An 18,065-nucleotide genomic window follows, 5' to 3' on the forward strand; every position below is an offset into this window, starting at 1 on the left:
CCCAAGCCTCCAGGTCCACTGACTTCTACACGGAGCGCTCCAAGTGAGACCACCCGCCGTGCCTTCTCCTCCCTGCTGCCAGCTCACCCTCTGGCCTCCGTGTTTACGGCTCACGGTTCCCAGCTGTCACCTCTCTTGAACCTCTCCTCGGCTGTCCCACTTTTACCCCTGCCCCTGGCGCGCAATCCCGAGCTTGCTCCCTCCCTTCCATCCCGCCGCCCGCCCCGCCCTCTCCCTCCAGCGCCCCTCTCTTCTCCTCCATCACTTCCTCTCCTTTGTCCCTCCCTCCTGGCTCCCTTCCCCCGCGGTGGTGGCCGGCCCCGCCCCTCCCCGGGCCGGCGTCGGCGGGGCTCGCTGCCTGCCTGCTCGCTCCGAGCCTGGAGCCGGCGGCGCGGAAGGTCGGCCCGCCCCCTCAAAGGCCCCAGGGCGGCCCGGGGACCTGGAGGCCCCCAGCTGGCGGAGGCGAGCGGGGCGGAGGTCCGCGGTGGGCGGTGAGTGCTCAGCCCGGGGCGTGCAGAAGCTGGGCTGGGAGGGGTGTCCTGGGGTGCGGGGGAGGTGCGCCAGCAGGGTGGATGGGGTGCCCGGCGCCTCTTGGACCGCTTGAGTCTGGGAGGCTCGATTGTGTGGGTGCCCTGCTTGGGGCCACTCCTCATTGGGGCACACCTGGTATTCCCCAGACCTCCCGGAGTCGCCTTCCCGGTCAGCCTCGGGTGGGGATGAGGGGTCCTGGTTAGGGACCCTGTGTATGGCCAGGAGGGGTCTCTGATGGGAAGGGCCAAGGCGCTTGTTCGTACCCTCCCTTCACTCACCCAGCCTCCCTTTGGCCACTCCATTCTATTTGTGTGGCCAGCAGGACAGTGACTGTCGTTCTGAATGTGTGAACCTGTCTGTGAGCCTGGGTTTGTTTCTGTGAGGGTGTACATGTATGAGTCCGTGACAGTGTGTAGGTTTCCCCCTCAGCGACTGTGGGAGAAGATCCACCCGCTCTTTTGCCCCATTTTCCCTTCCAGATGTGCATCTCTCTACCCACCTGGGGGCAGCAGGGGCCAGCGTTGGGGCAATGTCTGGGCCCCTGAGTGCAAATAGAAAGTTAATTTGGGCAGGACAGGAGCTGGGTGGCTTTCAGTCCTGCTGTCCTCCTGCCTGCTCTATTAATATGGTCCCAGCGCCACTGCCTGGCATCACCTAATTATAGCCCAGAGGCTGCGTGGCCACGCCCCCTGTGCTGGGAGGGTGAGGGGCAGAGGAGGGGGCAGAGAACTCACAACTATCGGGGCCACGGTGGAGAGTCCTGAGATGCCCACAGCCTCCTTGGGTGGGCCTGGAGCTGTTGGGCTGGGAATCCACCCAGACTCCCTCCTTCCCAGTGTGTGGTCAGGCTCCTGATCTCCAGGGCCCCACCGCCCACCCCATCAACCTGGGGTTGAGTGGGTTTGTCTGGACCCTGCAAACTCATCACTAATTGGCTTGTTAAATGCCTAAAAAGGAGAGAGAGGGGCTCTTTCTGAAACAGCTGTGGTTGTAATTAGGTGGACAGTGTGGTTGGCTATTATTTATTCTGGTTATGATTGCTCTGGTACAGCTCCTCTGATTGGTGTTTGGCAGAAAAGCCTCTCCCCTCTCCCAACCACCCATCAGCCTTTAGAACTCATGGTGCCACCTGCCTGGAAGGCCCTGTGGGTGTGCCAACGTGGTGGGTTGCTTTGTCCACTATGGCTAGCTGCTATGAGGTTCTTGCTATGCTAGCCTCCTCACCCCACAGCAATGTCCCGGATCCCAGGAACAGGCTTATGAGCTTCTCAGTAGGGGGCCAGTCAAGGAACCCACGTGGCCTGGGATGCCCCTTGTCCTTGCGGCTTGCCAGAGCTGAACTCTCTCAGCGTCCAGGAATGTAGACTTCCCTGCCAGTCTTAGCTCAGACGGGCATGAAGCTTGGGGTGCCAAGAGGCACCAGATTGGGCAGACAGGAGGCTGGGGGCCAGGGGGCCAGGAGTGTGGGCAAATTGGAAGTGTGGGTGGTAGGTAGAGACAGCACCAGGGCTCTGGCTTCTCCCAAGGTAGCTTCTTTTTCAAGAGCCCTCTAGCACCTGGTGTTGCTGGGAGGAGTTCTGCCAGCCAGGCCCTGGCACCTGAGGGCACACCTGCTGCTGTGCACACTCCTGGTGCCCCTGGCTACATTTTCTGGCTCCCATACCACCACCACCCCTCCTTTCCTCTGTGCACTCACACTTCCTGGGCAGGATTGGGCTTGTGTCTACTGCCTGGGAATGTGCTTGTCTGGGGCCAAGCCCAGTGGCCTAGACTTAAGATTCTAGGGGAAGGTGTCAGACCATGGGGGACTTTGTCAGAAATAAAGAGGACAGTGGTTGCCCCTCAGACTCTCAGAGAAGGGGCAGCTCTCAGGCCATGCAACAATAAGGAAGCAGAGCCAGGAAGCAGGCTGGCCGGTGATTTTTTTCCCCTGTACCCTATCTCCAAGCTCCTTTTTTTTTTTTTTTTTTTTTAATTGTTCATAGTGACATCATATAGTTGTGCATTCATCACCAAAATCAATTTTTGAACATTTTCATTACTCCAAAATGTAAAAATAAAAATATGAACAAAAATATAAGTAAAGAACACCCAAAACATCCCATTCCCCTACCCCCTATTATTCATTTAATTTTTGTTCCCATTTTTCTACTCATCTGTCCGTACACTGGATAAAGGGAGTGTGAGCCACAAGGTTTTCAAAAACCACACTGTCACACCACGTAAGCTACATAGTTATACGATCGTCTTCAAGAATCAAGGCTACTGGGTTGCAGTTCAACAGTTTCAGGTATTTCCTTCTAGCTATTCCAATATACTAAAAACTAAAAAGGGATATCTATATAGCACATAAGAATACCCTACAGAGTGACTGCTCAGCTGCATTTGAAATCTCTCAGCCACTGAAACTATGTTTTGTTTCATTTCTCTTCCGTCTTTTGGTCTAGAAGACTTTCTCAATCCCATGATCCAAGCTCCTTTTTTGACGTGGAAATTGCTGCCTCCCTAGGTACAGATAGATAGATCATGGGTACAGGTTGAGCTCGGGGGGCCATGGGCACCCATTTTTTCTGAAGAGCCTTCTCCACATACGCTGTCTTAAACCTGCAAGGGCAGTGTTACCGCCCTGATCTTTCTGATGAGAGAACTAGACTCAGATGAAGAAACTTCACCCAAAGGTCTCCCCACCAGTAAGAAGAGCAGTTAGGGCCAGGACTCAGATCTGGGGCTACACAAGCCAGTGCTCCTTCCACTCTGCCGGGTGCCATGGAGCTCTGGAGGTTCCGATCTCAGCCCAGGTGGGGTCCCTGGAGAAACACTTGGGACGCTGTGGATGCAGCGGGGACAGCTCTCTGGAGCCCGTGGCGTGTGAGCTAGTGCAGTGGATGAGGCTGCTGCTGTCTGGACCTGCCCTTCCAAGCTTTTGTTCTCTCCACAGGCTGCATGTTGTGCCTGGGTCAGTCCACCTTCCTCCGCTTTAACCACCCGGCTGAAGCCAAGTGGATGAAGAGCATGATTCCGGCAGGGGGCCGGGTGCCTGGGCCCCCTTACACCCCTGGCCCTGGTAGGTGCCCAGTTGGGACAAAGAGTTGGGTTAATGGTGCCCCTTGCCCTCCTAGGATGGTGCTTATCACTGCAGCCAACTTGGAGTGTCAGGGCAGGATAGTACCCATGGTCTGGGCTCGCTGCCACCTGCCCTGGGCCACTAGTGGAGAAGGCCAGGCCGTCAGGCCACTGGGAGAGATCCAAGGCAGTGCTGCTTGGCTGAAATTAGGGAATCATGTGCCCACGGGATGGAGGGCACTGCCAGCCTGTGCCCTACTGCCCTGGAAGATGCTGCCCAGTGCGTGGGACCGTGGACCTCTTGTGTCAACTGTGGAACCAGCAACACTTGGGCCTTACTCTCAAGGGTGGCCTGAGGGGCAGAAGGAAGCAATGGTTGTACCACCAGTAAGCTATGGTGGGTCCTGCCTACTGGTGACCATGTGCCTGGGGCCTGCCCTGCCCCCAGGCCATGCAAGGCCAGCTGATGATTCAGTGGGGCAGCTGCAGTTTGTGAGTCAATTATTGAGCCTCAGGAGAGAGTTGGTGATTGTCCCAGGGAAACAGCACAGCTCCTCCCAGCCCAGCTGCCTTGAGGGGTGGGGTACAATCCTGGAAGCTGTCAGTGGTCCTACCACCCAGACTCTGCACTGGTATTCAGATGACTGTGGGATGACAGGGGCCAATAGCCCCTGGTGCTGGGGCAGGTGGGTATATGACAGGTACACCTAGTGGGGTAACATCAGTGGCCTAAACACAAGGTCTGGGGACCCGAGGGAAGATGGGCTGTTACTCAGATCACCAGTATCCATGGCAACCTTTCTGACTGTGTCGAACCCAGGCCCCATAATTTTGGGCTCAAACTTAGTCTTGCAAAGGCCACCATTCCTTATCCTCCCCGCCCCTGGGGCCTCAGAAGTCTGGGTTCCCAGTCTACTTCCTGGTTAATTTTACTCTTCCTTCTTGCCCACCCTCCTCCCCCGCCTTGTCAGGCTGTTTGGGGGCAGTGACTGCAGGGTTAACTAGGGTTGGGGCAGGGCAGGGGCGGGCCCTTGCTGGCGTGGCTTAATGGGATAATTGGAGGCACTGAGCTGCACCTAGTTGCTGGCCAGCCTGGCTTCCAGGAACCAGCTATTAACACCAGATCCCTCCCCTGCCTCTGATTGGTTAGGCAGTGCAGCACACACCCCTGGCCCAGACCTGTAGCCTTTTTTTTTTTCTGGGCCTCTGGCTGCTGTGTGATCTGGCTGCCCAGATATCCTATTAGACTGGGAGCCCTGGGAACCTTTGTCAGGCTCTGTGGCTGGCCCCCATCCCCTTTACACAATGTCCACCTGCCCCTCCTGAAGGAGAGGTACAGGAGGTTGGGGAAACCGAGGCAGAGGAGGAGCCTAGTCCTGGGGTGAGTTGGCAAGAACTAGATCCAGAAGCATCCAGCATTGTTGCCAGCTCTGCCCAGGAGGACCCTGCCCATCCTCTTGCTTTACAGAAGGGGAAACTGAGGGGCACGGAAGGAAAGTGACTTGGCTAAGGTTGCACAGCAAGATCTGTGGCAGAGCCAGTTCCAGACCCAGTTCTCCTGGCTCCTCCAAAGCCTTTGCAGCCCCACCTTGCTAGGAGAAGAGGGGGAGCTCTTGTTTTGTGTGTATGCAGCTCCCCAAAGTCGAAGACCAGAGTCTGAGGCCTCTTTCTACTTCCCTTCAGGAGAATCAGAAAGCCTGGTGAATGGAAATCACACCCCACAGCCTGTAACCGGGGGACCCTCGGCATGCGGCAGCCACAGCTCCCTGGTGAGCTCTATTGAGAAGGACCTGCAGGAAATCATGGACTCCTTGGTGCTAGAGGACCCTGCAGCCACTGGCAAGAAGCCTGCTGCAACCTCCCCACTGTCACCGATGGCTAACGGTGGGCGCTACCTGCTGTCCCCCCCAACCAGCCCCGGTGCCATGTCTGTGGGCTCCAGCTATGACAACACCTCTCCAGCCTTCTCTCCACTCTCCTCACCAGCCAGCAGTGGAAGCTGTGCCAGCCACTCCCCCAGCGGGCAGGAGCCAGGACCTTCCATGCCCCCACTGGTGCCCGCCCGCTCTTCCAGCTACCATCTGGCCCTGCAGCCCCCACAGCCCCGCCCAAGTGGTGCCCGCTCCTCTGAGAGCCCCCGGCTGGGCAGGAAAGGGGGTCATGAGAGGCCCCCCAGCCCTGGCCTCCGGGGTCTGCTGACAGACAGCCCTGCAGCCACTGTTTTGGCTGAGGCCCGCAGGGCCACCGAGAGCCCCCGGCTGGGTGGGCAGCTGCCCCTGGTGGCTGTCAGCCTGAGTGAGTACCCAGCTTCCAGTGCCCGCGGCCAAACCACCAGCATTCCTGGCAGCCCCAAGTTCCAGCCTCCAGTCCCTGCTCCCCGCAACAAGATTGGCCCACTTCAGGACCGGCCTCCCAGCCCTTTCCGTGAGCCTCCAGGTGCCGAGCGGGGGTTGACAACCAGCCCCTCACGCCAGCTGGTGGGCCGAACATTTTCAGATGGGTCAGCCACCCACACCCTGCAGCCCCCCGAGAGCCCCCACCTGGGCCGACGGGGCCTGGACAGTATGCGAGAACTCCCTCCCCTGAGCCCATCTCTGTCCCGACGGGCTCTCTCTCCTATGCCTGCTCGGACCACCCCGGATCCCAAGCTGACCAGAGAAGTGGCAGAGAGTCCCCGGCCCCGGCGCTGGGCAGCCCACGGGACCTCCCCGGAGGACTTCTCCCTGACTCTGGGTGGGCGGGGCCGGAGGACACGGAGCCCCTCGCCCACACTGGGGGAGGCCCTGGCACCCCGCAAGGGCAGCTTCAGTGGCAGGCTGAGCCCGGCCTACAGTCTAGGCTCGCTGACTGGGGCCTCGCCCCGTCAGAGTCCCCGAGCCCAGAGGAAGCTCTCCAGCGGGGACTTGCGGGTGCCCGTCACCCGGGAGCGGAAAAACAGCATCACGGAGATCAGTGACAATGAGGATGACCTCCTGGAGTACCATCGACGCCAGCGCCAAGAGCGGCTCCGGGAGCAGGAGATGGAGAGGCTGGTGAGCAGATGCCAGGCAGGCTGCCCGCCGTCCATGATGGGGTCTCTGCCAGGGCCTGGGAAGGCCAGCTGGCGGCGGGGAGGGCACCCTTGGACAGGTCCCAAACTTCACAGGCTTCCCCACCTCTAGAGCACACCTTAATGACCAAGATTCCAGAGCCCCGAAGAACTTTCTTTGAAGTCTCTAAGGCTTTATTTTAAATTCATGCGAACTTTTCATTTATTTTACAGCCCAGCATTTGTTTTAATGTACAAATTAAGTTTCACACTATTTACTTAAGTCCAGTGAAGCTCTAGGAAAACACCACATTTATGGGGAGGTCCTGCATCTCTTGGTTTGAGAAGCAGGTTTTGATGAGAAGACTGAGGCCCAGAGAGGGAAATGGGTTTGTCTAAGGCCACACAGTGAGTTCTGGAAGAACAGGACTTGGAACCCAGATCACCTGTCTTTTGACTCTGCCTGAGGCTTGTTCTTTAGAAAAGTCCCTGATCCTCTTTCTTGCTTCTCCTTGGCCTCTACAGACGGGTGGTACCCCCTCACCCTGACCCAGGCAGGGCCGACTGGGAAGACAAGTGTAGAAAGAGGAGGGAACAGGGTGGGCAGCCCCTGGCCTGACCGTGGGGTGGGCCGGGTGATTGTGGCTGTGTGCACCGCATGCCTGCTTGTGGGGGCAGGCAGGACTGGGTGTGGCTCCAGGCAGCTGTCCTGGAGATGGCATCTGGTGGGTGGGGGCCAGGATTCCCCAGATAGTGCGGGGAGCACAAGGGGCTCTGGGCAGTGTCTACACTCTCAAACACACGTAGGGGAGAAGAATGGATTCTGCTCTCCCCATGCCCTCTCTCCTCTCTCTTATGGGGCAGGGGGACAGGAACCCTGGGATTGGTTTGAGGAGGAGGGCCAGAGCTGAGGAGGTTTGTCTGGGGACAGGGAACGGTTTCAAGAGGTTGGGACAGGTTGGAGTGAGGGTGTGGGACTGTGTGTTTGTATTGGATGGGGAGAGATGAGGCAGGATCTCTCCGTCTTTTCCTTTGCCACATTTTCTCTTCAATATTTTTGTCTTGCCCCAGAAGAAAAGGCTCAGCCCACCCTGGGGTCTCCTCTCGGAGAGGGCTGGTGAGCTTGGCACAGGCAGAGTGGTGGGCCCAGCCCCTGGCCCCCAATTCCTCCATTCATCCTCCCCAATCCCAACCTCTGAAAGCGCACACCGCACTCCAGCCCTGACCTGCCCCACCTGCCACTTTAAGACTTGGAGGCTGCCCGCCCTGCCCCTCCCACCTCAAAGTGGCTGCTTATCTGGGTCCTGGGGCGGGGACACCAGCCCAACCTCCTGGGTGCTGAGGCTGAGCTCCTGGTCTTTGTGCCATGGAGCAGGGTGAGCAGCAGGAAGGAAGCTGGGTAAGTGTCTGGGGTCATGGCCAAACTCAGGTGAGAGGCACCTGAGCAGGTTGCGGGAACCTGGAGAGCCTGGGGGGCGGGTGGGAGGAATGGGGGAAGGGTTCCAGGGCTGGGAGTTGTGAATGGGTGTCAGGGTTACAGACCAGCATGATTGTACCATCCCTCCTTCCCTTCATAGGCCCCTGAGAGGCAGGTGGGAGGGGAGTGTGGGGAGGGCAGGATCAAGTGGCCTGGGCCCTTGGGGCCTGGCAGCAGCCCATTTTGCTGATGAGTTGCTGAGGGCTGCCTAAGAGTGACCTGAGCTGAGGTGGGCACCAGGAGGCCTGGGTCCTAGGGTCTGCCTCACTCACCTCCATGTGTGTCTGTGTCTGGGTGTGTACATGCCTCTGAGCATGTTTTGGCGTCAGTCTGTGTGTCGTTGGGTCCCTGTGGGCCCATGGATCCATTTTCCAGCCCTGTCTATCTGTGTAAGTGCCCACCTGTCTGTATGCTAGGCTGTATTTATCAGTGTGCATTTGTGTGTGTTAGAGCTGGTGTCTGAGTGTTCAGGCCTGTGAGTGCAGGGCCAGTGTGCCTATTGTATCCAGGTGGTCCGTGAGGGTGTGCCGTGTTGGTGCTGGTGGGGGGTGTCTCTGTGTGCCCTGTGCCTGTGGATCAGTGTTGGGAGCACCTGAGTGTTTATCTGTGTCTGACTGTGTGTCCTTAGTCTGTGTACCAGTGTGTGTTCCTGTGTGTGTCTGGGTGTGCCCCTGTGTGTCCATGAGGAAGCCCGGGAGAGAGTGAGAAGGGAAAGGAAACAGGAAGATGGGAGGGGCTGGCCACGTGGGCAGGTGGCACAGCAGCCTGGGTCCTCATGCCTGCTTCGGGAGTGCCCTCTTCCCTCTGCTTCTCCCAGATCTTGGGGTTGGGGCTCCAACTTGATGCCAACCCATGCTCCCCTAGTGTCCTGGTTCTCCCTCCTGCCTTGCCGGACCCGGCCTCACCCCCTTCACGTCCTGCTCTGTCTGCCCTCTGCAGGAACGCCAGCGCCTGGAGACCATCCTGAACCTGTGTGCTGAGTACAGCCGGGCTGATGGGGGCCCTGAGGCTGGGGAGCTGCCCAGCATCGGGGAGGCCACCGTGGCATTGGCACTGGCAGGCCGGAGGCCCTCAAGGGGCCTGGCAGGAGCCATTGGGGCCTCTGGGAGGAGCAGCGAGGAGCCTGGAGGTGCTGGCCAACGCCTGTGGGAGAGTGTGGAACGCTCCGATGAGGAAAATCTCAAAGAGGAATGCAGCAGCACCGAGAGCACCCAGCAGGAGGTGGGACATGGTGGGGGGGAGGGCAGGAGGGCTAGGGGCTGAGCCCTGGTCGAGCCTGCTAGGAGGCAGAGGAGGTTGGTGTGGGGAGAGCAGGGCCCTGCGAAGGGGAAACGGTTGCAGCATCAAGTTTGGGAAGAGAACTGGATACTAGAAGTGTGGAAATGAGGAGGCAGGTGGCGCTGAGTTTCCCAAGCTGTAAATATGCTTTATGCCTGCCTTTCCTTGGGGCCCCACACAGGCCTCCGCTCAATGACAAAGCTTTATTCCTTTCAGCTGAGCCCTTGTTGCTGCCCTCAGGGAAATTTGCCTCCTAGCTCAGTCCAGCTACCCCTTTCAAGTGCCCTTAGGAATGGGGATCCATTCTCAGTCTGATCCTGGAAGGCTCTAGGCTTCCCCAGCTGATGGCTTCCCTGCTCTCCAGCATGAAGATGCGCCTAGCACCAAGCTCCAGGGAGAGGTGCTGGCCCTGGAAGAGGAGCGGGCTCGGGTGCTGGGGCGAGTGGAGCAGCTTAAGGTCCATGTGAAGGAGCTGGAGCAGCAGCTGCAGGAGTCTGCCCGAGAGGTGAGCCCTGAGGGCCCCAGCCAACTCCTTCCCTGCAGAGTGAAGGCCCCAGAGAGGGGCCTGCGTGGGAATGTCTGAGAGGGTCTGAGCGTGGCTGCCTTGACTGGTCTGGACATGGGCCCTGGTATCTTTACCCACAGGCCGAAATGGAGCGTGCACTTCTGCAGGGGGAAAGGGAGGCAGAGCGGGCACTGCTGCAGAAAGAGCAGAAGGCAGCAGACCAGCTGCAGGAGAAGCTGGTGGCCTTGGAGTCTGGCATCCAAAAGGAGAGGGACAAGGTAACCCACAGCTGGCCTGGCCCAGTACTGGGCACCAGTCGCCTGGGAGAGGAGGAAATGCCTTCTCCGGGGTCCCTCACCCCACCTACCCTATAGACCAGGAGGTCTCTGTGCCCTTCCAGGGGCAGGGGGCTTTGTTCTCTGTAGAAAGTACAAGCTTGGAGGGTACTGCCAGGGGCTGGGCTGGGGTCTGGGGTCTCCTCTGCCTGGGTCTCTGTGCTACCTCGGGGTATCTGGGTATCTGAGATTCTGGGCCTTTTATGGCCCTTCTAGGAAGTACCAGGCAGTGAGCACAGCCTGAGGGCACTGGTGCTGGGGAGTGGTTCCGGTTTGTTTTTCACCATCTGGAGAACGTCTCCCTCCAAGCATGACTCAGGCGCTCAGGACTGGTCTTTGGGAGATGGCCCTCAGGCATCTGTTTCCCCTAAGCCTTCAGGATCTGCAGCATCCCGTCCCAGATGGTTCCAGCTCCTGCCCCTGCCCCTTTCAGATTTTATGTCAGCCTGCAGGGGCCGCTCCATCCCACAGGGGCCCTGCCAGCCATGCCCAAGATGCCCAACAGCGTGCCAAAAGCTCTGAAGTGGAGAGGGGCCATCTATTTCTGGATTTGACAGTATTTTTCCAAGAAATTGATTTTCCTTCTGGATTTTTTTGAGAGGATCTTTCTCCTGCTCTCAATTTTGAAGCTCTTAAAAATTCTTTGACCCTTGTTTTTTTGGAGCTTTGGTTCTGGCCCCGAAAACCACACTCTCAAATTCTGTGCCAAATTAACTCCACGCTTGCCAGCCAGGCCTGCACTAACGCCCCCCTCTAATACTGTCCCCAGGCTCTCCGCATGCCCCTAACTGCCAGTGCCACCCAGGCAGGGCTAGGCAATGCCTGGCTTTGCACTAACTCACAGGCACCTCTCCCCTCTAATGCTGCCGCAGCCTTTTCTTGGTGTGGGGCCCCAGGGTTTTGAGCAGAAAGGACTGGACAGGGGGCATGGCTCAACATTACCCACTGGGGTATTGGCAGAAGGGGTACAGTGTTGAGGAAAATGCTCAGCTGAGGGGTTCCTCCCATTCATAAATCCTGGGCTGCTGCCTCTACAGAATGTTGGCAGTTCCCTGCACAGCAGGGAGAAGCAAGCTGTCCTCCAACTACCCCCGCACACGCTCCAGCCCTCCCGCCTTCCCTCTTGGGCCAGAGGGTATGATATAGAGGTCTGGCTGTGGTGGCATGGCCTGTGGAGGGCTTGGACAGGGGCTTTCTGCCAGCACAATGTCAACCCTTCCTAGCCTTCCCCCCTGGGGCTTCCCAACTAGATATCCCAACCAGGGCCTTCCCCAGCCCCTGAGCCACCCAGAACACAGAGCATTTTAAAGGCTGAGTCCAAGGAAGGGGAAGTGCCTGGACTCCAGGAACTGGCCTGATCAGGTCCTCCTCTCCAGAATGGATGGGGAGTGTGGAGGGGTCAGTGGGAGGTGAGGGGACAGGGGTCAGCATCCCCAGCGTGCTCACTCCTGGGGGTAGCTCAGCTTTGCAGCAGGAAATTGACTAACCTCACTTCTCATGGACCCGGGATTGCTGGAGGCCTAGATTTGCCTTCTCTCTGGGCCCAGTCCTTTGAGGTTGTGCTGGTGATGGTGGTGGTCGTAATGGTGGGGGTGATGGTGTCAGTAGCGGAGTGGTTCACTCAGCTCCCTCCCTCAGCCCACAGCCTGTGGTCCCACTCTGGCTTTGGAATCAGTAATCACAGTTCTCCTCTGCCTGTCCTTCCGAGGGGTGACTCACCAACTCCTCCCCTCGTCCCCTTCCCGCCCTCAGAGGTGTCATCTTGCCCCAGACAGAGCCATCCACCTCCGCTCTGTACCCACTCCTGGGGCTCCTATTACCATGGCAACGGCCGAACTAATTGCAACCTTCATCCCTGCTGAGGTTCGGCCTGCTGTGCCAGCACCCACCCCTACCCTGGGTAGGAGGGGAGGGGGCCGAGGGGGCTGGGCTGGGGTCCTCTCTGCCGCACCGCTGTTGCTTTAACCCCCTTACCTTTTAATTCACCCTCTACCTTGGATTTAACCCTCTTCATCTGTACCCTTTCCCCCCAGGGTTAAATTTTGGTCTCTGGGCAGTGGAAGACGGGAAGGAAAGGAGCTAGAGGCTCCATGTTTGTGATGCTGAACCAGCTTTGGTTCGGAAAGGAAACAAACAGAGGGCCTTTTCTTAGGACCTCCTCAAACACTTCTAGTTGAAAGGACTCCAAGAGACCAGAATTTCTGCCTTGCCCCCTCTCCTCTGCCCCACTTTACTCTATCCTGTGCCTGAGTCCTGTCCTGCCATCTCCACTCCTTGCTTCTTGCTCCCTTCTCCTTATTCTTCACCTCTTGCCCGCCTCGCTTTCCCTTTCGGTTCCTCCCTTTCGCCTCTCCTGGTTCTTCCCTCTTTGCCTCCTTTTTTTTCCTGCCCTCTCCCTCACCCCGCCCCTCCCCCTGCTCTGGCCCCGCCCCCTGCTGCTCTGGCCCCGCCCCCTGCTGCTCTGGCCCCGCCCCGCTGCCCCGCCGCGGCCCCGCGGCCCGAGTTGAGGAGTGTGTGTTCTCTCTCCCTGTGCCCCGCCCCCTCCCCCTCCCGCCGACCAGGAGAGGGCGGAGCTGGCCGCGGGACGGAGGCACCTGGAGGCCCACCAGGCGCTGTACGCCGAGCTCCAGACGCAGCTCGATAACTGCCCCGAGTCAGTGCGGGAACAGTTACAGGAGCAGCTGAGAAGGGTCAGTTTCACCAGCACCCCCTGCCCCGGCCCTCCGCGGGCCCCCCGCCCAGAGAGAAGAGAGGAGCGCGGTGGGACGGGACCACCTGGCCCCTGCAGTACCTGCCGGACGCCAGGGTCGGTGCTGTGGCTTGGAGGGAGACAAGGACGGGTTGGAGGGGGGGGGGTCAGTTCTCTCCTTCCTGCTGCTCCGGGGCAGTGATGCCGGCGAAAGCGGCAAAGCCAAGCAGAGGAGAGGGGCTTGGGTGGGGGCAAGCTCCTTCCCCTGTCCCCCTCGGGCCCAGCCCCCAGAACCCACACCTCTGATGTCTGGCCTTCCATACCGGGGGAGGCATTTCGAGCACCCCCAACCCCCTTTGTCACTGTCGTTCAAGGAGGCAGAGACCCTGGAGACGGAGACAAAGCTCTTTGAGGACTTGGAGTTCCAGCAGCTGGAGCGGGAGAGCCGCGTGGAGGAGGAGCGTGAGCTGGCCGGCCAGGGGCTGCTGCGGGCCAAGGCCGAGCTGCACCGCAGCATGGCCAAGAGGAAGGTGGGCCCGGCGCTGGCAAGGCTGCAGCCAGTGCCAGTCCCAGTCGATGTCCTCACACAAGTTAATTTCACCTTTCTGAGCCTCGGTTTCCTCTTTTGAAAAGTGAGGCCTCTAACGGCACCCTCCTCTTAGGGCTGTTGGGGAGGTTGGATGAGATGATGTCTGCAAAGAGCAGAGGATATGATGGCAGTAAGCACTCTGCAAACCATGGGTGATGTTGTTAGGCCTCAACTCCCCTCAGTCTTCCAGTGAAAAAGAGCTTCAGTTCATACACTGAGCTGCGCATGGCTGGGCAGTTTGGTGAAAGATGGAGGAGGAGGCTGGAGAAGAGGCTAATTCCTGCCCTTATAGAGCTCTCTGTCTGATGGACATGGCCACCAAAAGGCCCGAGATGTGGTATTAGATCTAGAAAAGGCATCCTTCTGAGTTCAGGCCTGGCTCAGCACTCGCTTGACTGACACCTCTCAGTTATCTGAGCTATAAAACGAGGGGGTTGGGTGTCCTGGCTGTTCATCCATGGTTGTTTGCTTTTGACCTTGGCCAGACCAGGCATGAAAGGTGACCAAGTGATGGAGCAGGTGTGTGTTTGAGGATGGGGAGTTAAATTCTGGGGAGGCTCCCTGGAGGAGGCTCTTGGAAACCAAGGGTAGGGAGAGGTGGGGGAGGAGAATGGGAAGATAGCCCAGGTGCCTGACATCCCATGGCTGAGGCGTGCATGTCTGTGAACACACATGCATGCGTGTGCAGTTTTCCTGGCAAGAGTGTGTATGTGGGTGGTGAGGCCAGTGGGGGGGGGGGCAGTAAAAAAGTGGTCAGTTTTGTGGCTTGATTTCTAGCTTGAATTTGGGGGTAAGTGGGGAGTCCTTGGACTTTCCCCAGAGTCCAGATCCCTTGTTTCTCTCTCTGAGCTGTTCTGCCACACAAATGCATTCGCCTTCCAGATGTGAGGCTGATGAAAGGAAGAAAACTAACGTTTCCTAAGCACATGGATGTGTTCCTTGGGTTATCTCCTGCTGTCTTAGGATGGCCTCAGGAGGCAAGGCACTCTTAACTCCATTTGATGGACAAGGAAACCAGGACGCAGAACAGCTACATATTTGCCCAGAACCTCCCAGCTTATAAACTTCAGAGTCAGAGTTCAAAGCTCATGTTCCTTCCACAGTACTGCACTGGAGCTGGGGGCTGGCATGCTCTGGCCTCTTTCTCTTTCCTTCTGGAGGGGGTTGAGCAGGGAGCCTAGAAGACCCAGTCCCATCCCTTCGAGGTTCTGATGGATATGAGCTCCATGGAGTTCAGGAAGGGTCAGCAGTAGTGGATTCCTGTACCTTCTTCCCTCACCTATGTTGGCCACTGGGTAGCAGGCGCTCAGCCTCTAGGACCCAGGGTTCACATTGTTCCCCATGCCCTTCCTTACGAGCCCTGCCCAGCTTCTATTCCACAGCCCCCAGTGTCCCACCCCAGGTTCTGTCTGTCCTGATACCCCATGCTCCTCTATTCTCTCCACTCTGGTTCTGGGTGGCTCAGAGTACTGGCCTAGGAGTACAGCAGATCTGCTTCTAACCCTAGCTGTACCACTTACTACCTGTGAGAACTTAGCTCCCAACATGTTAGTGTCCTCATCTGTAAAATGGGTATAAAGGCTTCTGCCCTTGTAAGACTAGGGTGGGGATTAAATGAGGTAACAAATGCTCAGTATCTAGCAGAGTTCCTGGCTCCTCACAGGCTCTTAGTAAATGGTAGGTTTTGCTGTGAGGATTACTGTCTGGCCTACTTGGCTTGGGCTGACCCAAGATTTAGGGCAGCTCTCTTCTCCACGCCTCCCTGTCTCACATCTTGTTCCTAAGGGTGATGACTTAAGTCCTCCTCTTTCAGGAAGCCCTCCTGGGATTAACCCAGCCCATTCTCCCTAGCCCCCATTCTTCTTCCTCAACGTATTATTCTTTTCATTTCCTTTTAGCACACAGTGGTTGAGCTCTTTCCTGTACCAGAAACTGTGCTAAGCCCTATTGAGGATATGGAGACATAAAAGACACTAGTCCTGCCTTTGGATCTTATGGTTGGGGGCAGGGTGGGGGGTTGGGGAGGACAGGGAAGGGTGTGGAGACAGATATTTTCTCAAGTAACAGTAATACAAGGCAGATGGTGATATGGGATAAAATGAGCACAGAGGAAGTAGCAAAGAAATTGAGTGGGGATTGCGTACAACTTTGGAGAGGAGGTAGCATTAGGTCTTTGGAGGATAAGCGAGCTCTTCATGGGTAAGACATGGCATTCTGGGCTGAGGGGACAGCCTTCAGGAAGGCCCAGAAGTGTATACTGCAAAGCACGTGGCTGAGCTGAGAGAAAACGGAGGCTAAGGGCGGAAGGGGGAGCTGAGAGTGTAGGACCAGTTATGGTGGCCCTTGAAAGCTGGGTAAAGCATTGGTGCTTTATCCTGTGAGCAGTGAGGCACCACTGAAAGTTTTTGAGGAGAAGAATGACATGACCTTACTTGTGGCAGTAGGAAGAGTGGATCAGAAAGTTGAGAAACCAAAGGCAGGAGGCTGGTGAGAAAGTCTAGGGCAGGAAAGCAGAGGGCCTGGATTTGGGTGGTGCGGGGTGGGGGTGGGGAGCAGGAAAAAATGTTCATGAGAACAGCTTTGGACCCATTGGCTATGGGAGTGATGGGGAGGGAAACAGAGGGGATTTGAGTTCAGGCCAGTGGTCCTAGTGGCTCAGAGGTCTCTGGTGGAGGGAGGAAGAAGAGGGTGGGGGCAGGAGCCTACCATGCAGCCCTAGTTTTCCTGGGCAAGTTGAGGCTGAGCAGAGGCTGGTTGACTTCCATCACCTAAGCCCAGGGCATTGCTGGGCTGGTCCCGGCCTCACTTGGGCTCAGCCCTGTGTCCCCAGGGCCTGACCCACCCCCTGTCTCCTCCAGGAGCGCCTGGCAGTCCTGGACAGTCAGGCTGGGCAGATCCGGGCCCAGGCCGTGCAAGAGTCAGAGCGCCTGGCCCGGGACAAGAATGCCTCCCTGCAGCTGCTGCAGAAGGTAGCCTTGGTCAAGTCAGGATCGGGAGGGAATGGGAGGTGGGTGCAGAAGGGCTGCGGCGGACCATTTGCCAGCCATGGGGAGCCCCCTTCAACTGTCCTCCCTTGCCCTCCTTCCCACCTCTCTCTGACTTCCTGCCACTCTGGTCTTGCAGGAGAAGGAGAAACTGACTATGCTGGAAAGACGATACCACTCACTCACAGGGGGAAGGCCTTTCCCGAAGACCACCTCGACCCTCAAAGAGGTAGCGTGGTTGGGTCAGCCCCAGCTTCGGGTCCAGGGGTGTCCTGGGAAGCTCTGGAGCCAATGCATGGCACCCCAATGGCTGTGGTCGAGGATGGGGCATCTCCCCAAATTGGAGAGAGTTGAATAGGATTGGTCTTGAGGTCTGGGATTTGAACCTCTGTGGCTACCAGCTGCTTCTATTCATTTGCTTTTCTGGTTCCCTGGGCCCACTGATCACATGACTATGGGTGGCTGAGTATACCTGGGGATGCCTGGGGACCATGGTTGGCATGGGATTTGGTCAGACCTGTGCTGGGCCAGGCAGACTCACCTTGGGGAGGGAGCATAGGGATCTAGAGGTCCTGATCTTGAGGGCTCCCTCAGCTTTGGTCTGGCGCCAGGCTCTTGGCTCAGACATGGGCATTGAGGACCCCTAAGCTGTTCTGTCTCACATCTTTGCATGCCTGGCAGGTGACTCTGCACAAGCATTTTAGGCCTGGGTAGGGTGGCTGGGCTGCAGGTGAGAGCTGAGTATCCTCTCTGTAGGCTGAGCTGCTCAACTCCGAGTCCTCAGAGCTGGGTCTGGGGACTGAGGTTCTGGGGCCGTTTCCAGGGTCTTCTCAGGCTGAGGCTTCCTCTATTCCTTTATTCCCACCTGCTTCCACTCAGCTCTGCCCCAAAGTACAAGAGGTAATCACAGCTAACTAACGGTGTACTCTGCTGTGCCCACTGCCTGCTTGCCTGCTGAGCTCCTGCCTATAGCTCCTTCCATGGGCTTGGCTGAAGGGTGTGTGGCAGTAACCCTTTGGCTGCCCAGGGTCTGAGGGGGTTTGCTGTCCTGTGGTTACTTGGGGTGCCTGGGCAGCTCATGCATAATGAAAGTGTCAATTTGCATACTAATTTGCATGTATTCAGCATGACATTCATTAGTTCTCACAACACATCAGTCCCTCCTGGCCCGTTTTCCTGTTCCATGATCCCTGGAGTATGTCAGCCTCTGGAGCTAGGCCTGGAGGAGCTCCCTTTGGGTAGGGAAGTCTTGGGATACTGTACTTGGTGTCAACACCCAATTTGGAGGGTCTGCTGTGTCCCCGACATCCCTCAGCGTTCCAAGGATATGTGATGAGTAGGACGGTCCCTGTCATCCCACCCCACCATCTCAGGGGGGCTTGTGTCGGCACCTTCCCAAGTACTCACCCTTGGGCAGTGGGTCCCTTTTCCTTTCTCAGGACCCATCTTGCTCAGGCCCTAGTGGTCTCCTCTCCCCCACCCGCATCCCCAGCACTTGCTCTGGCAGGTGGGGTGCAAGGGGATCCTGGGGAAGGGTGAACTGGTGCTGGATGCTGCATGTGAAGGCCCCACCGGGGTGCCCAGGG

At 57.8% G+C, this 18,065-nt stretch overlaps 1 protein-coding gene across 10 annotated transcripts in view; it reads left to right on the forward strand.

The window, feature by feature from the left end:
• Nucleotides 1-18,065, forward strand: part of PHLDB1 (pleckstrin homology like domain family B member 1) — a 45,802-nt gene that overhangs the window by 12,413 nt on the left and 15,324 nt on the right. For 5 of the 10 annotated variants that reach the window (XM_037841652.1, XM_037841654.1, XM_037841653.1 and 2 more), the window contains 9 exons: nucleotides 3,470-3,595; nucleotides 5,278-6,626; nucleotides 9,039-9,320; nucleotides 9,742-9,882; nucleotides 10,023-10,160; nucleotides 12,779-12,907; nucleotides 13,281-13,436; nucleotides 16,354-16,464; nucleotides 16,619-16,708. In XM_037841652.1, coding sequence (XP_037697580.1) covers nucleotides 3,470-3,595; nucleotides 5,278-6,626; nucleotides 9,039-9,320; nucleotides 9,742-9,882; nucleotides 10,023-10,160; nucleotides 12,779-12,907; nucleotides 13,281-13,436; nucleotides 16,354-16,464; nucleotides 16,619-16,708 — 2,522 coding nt within the window. Of the gene's footprint in view, nucleotides 1-77; nucleotides 492-3,469; nucleotides 3,596-5,277; nucleotides 6,627-9,038; nucleotides 9,321-9,741; nucleotides 9,883-10,022; nucleotides 10,161-12,778; nucleotides 12,908-13,280; nucleotides 13,437-16,353; nucleotides 16,465-16,618; nucleotides 16,709-18,065 lie in introns of those variants that run through there. The other 5 variants (XM_037841655.1, XM_037841657.1, XM_037841659.1 and 2 more) reach the window with 2 other exon arrangements.

The sequence above is a fragment of the Choloepus didactylus genome, chromosome 6 (genome assembly GCF_015220235.1).
Source record: "Choloepus didactylus isolate mChoDid1 chromosome 6, mChoDid1.pri, whole genome shotgun sequence".
In the NCBI taxonomy this organism is placed as follows: domain Eukaryota; kingdom Metazoa; phylum Chordata; class Mammalia; order Pilosa; family Megalonychidae; genus Choloepus; species Choloepus didactylus.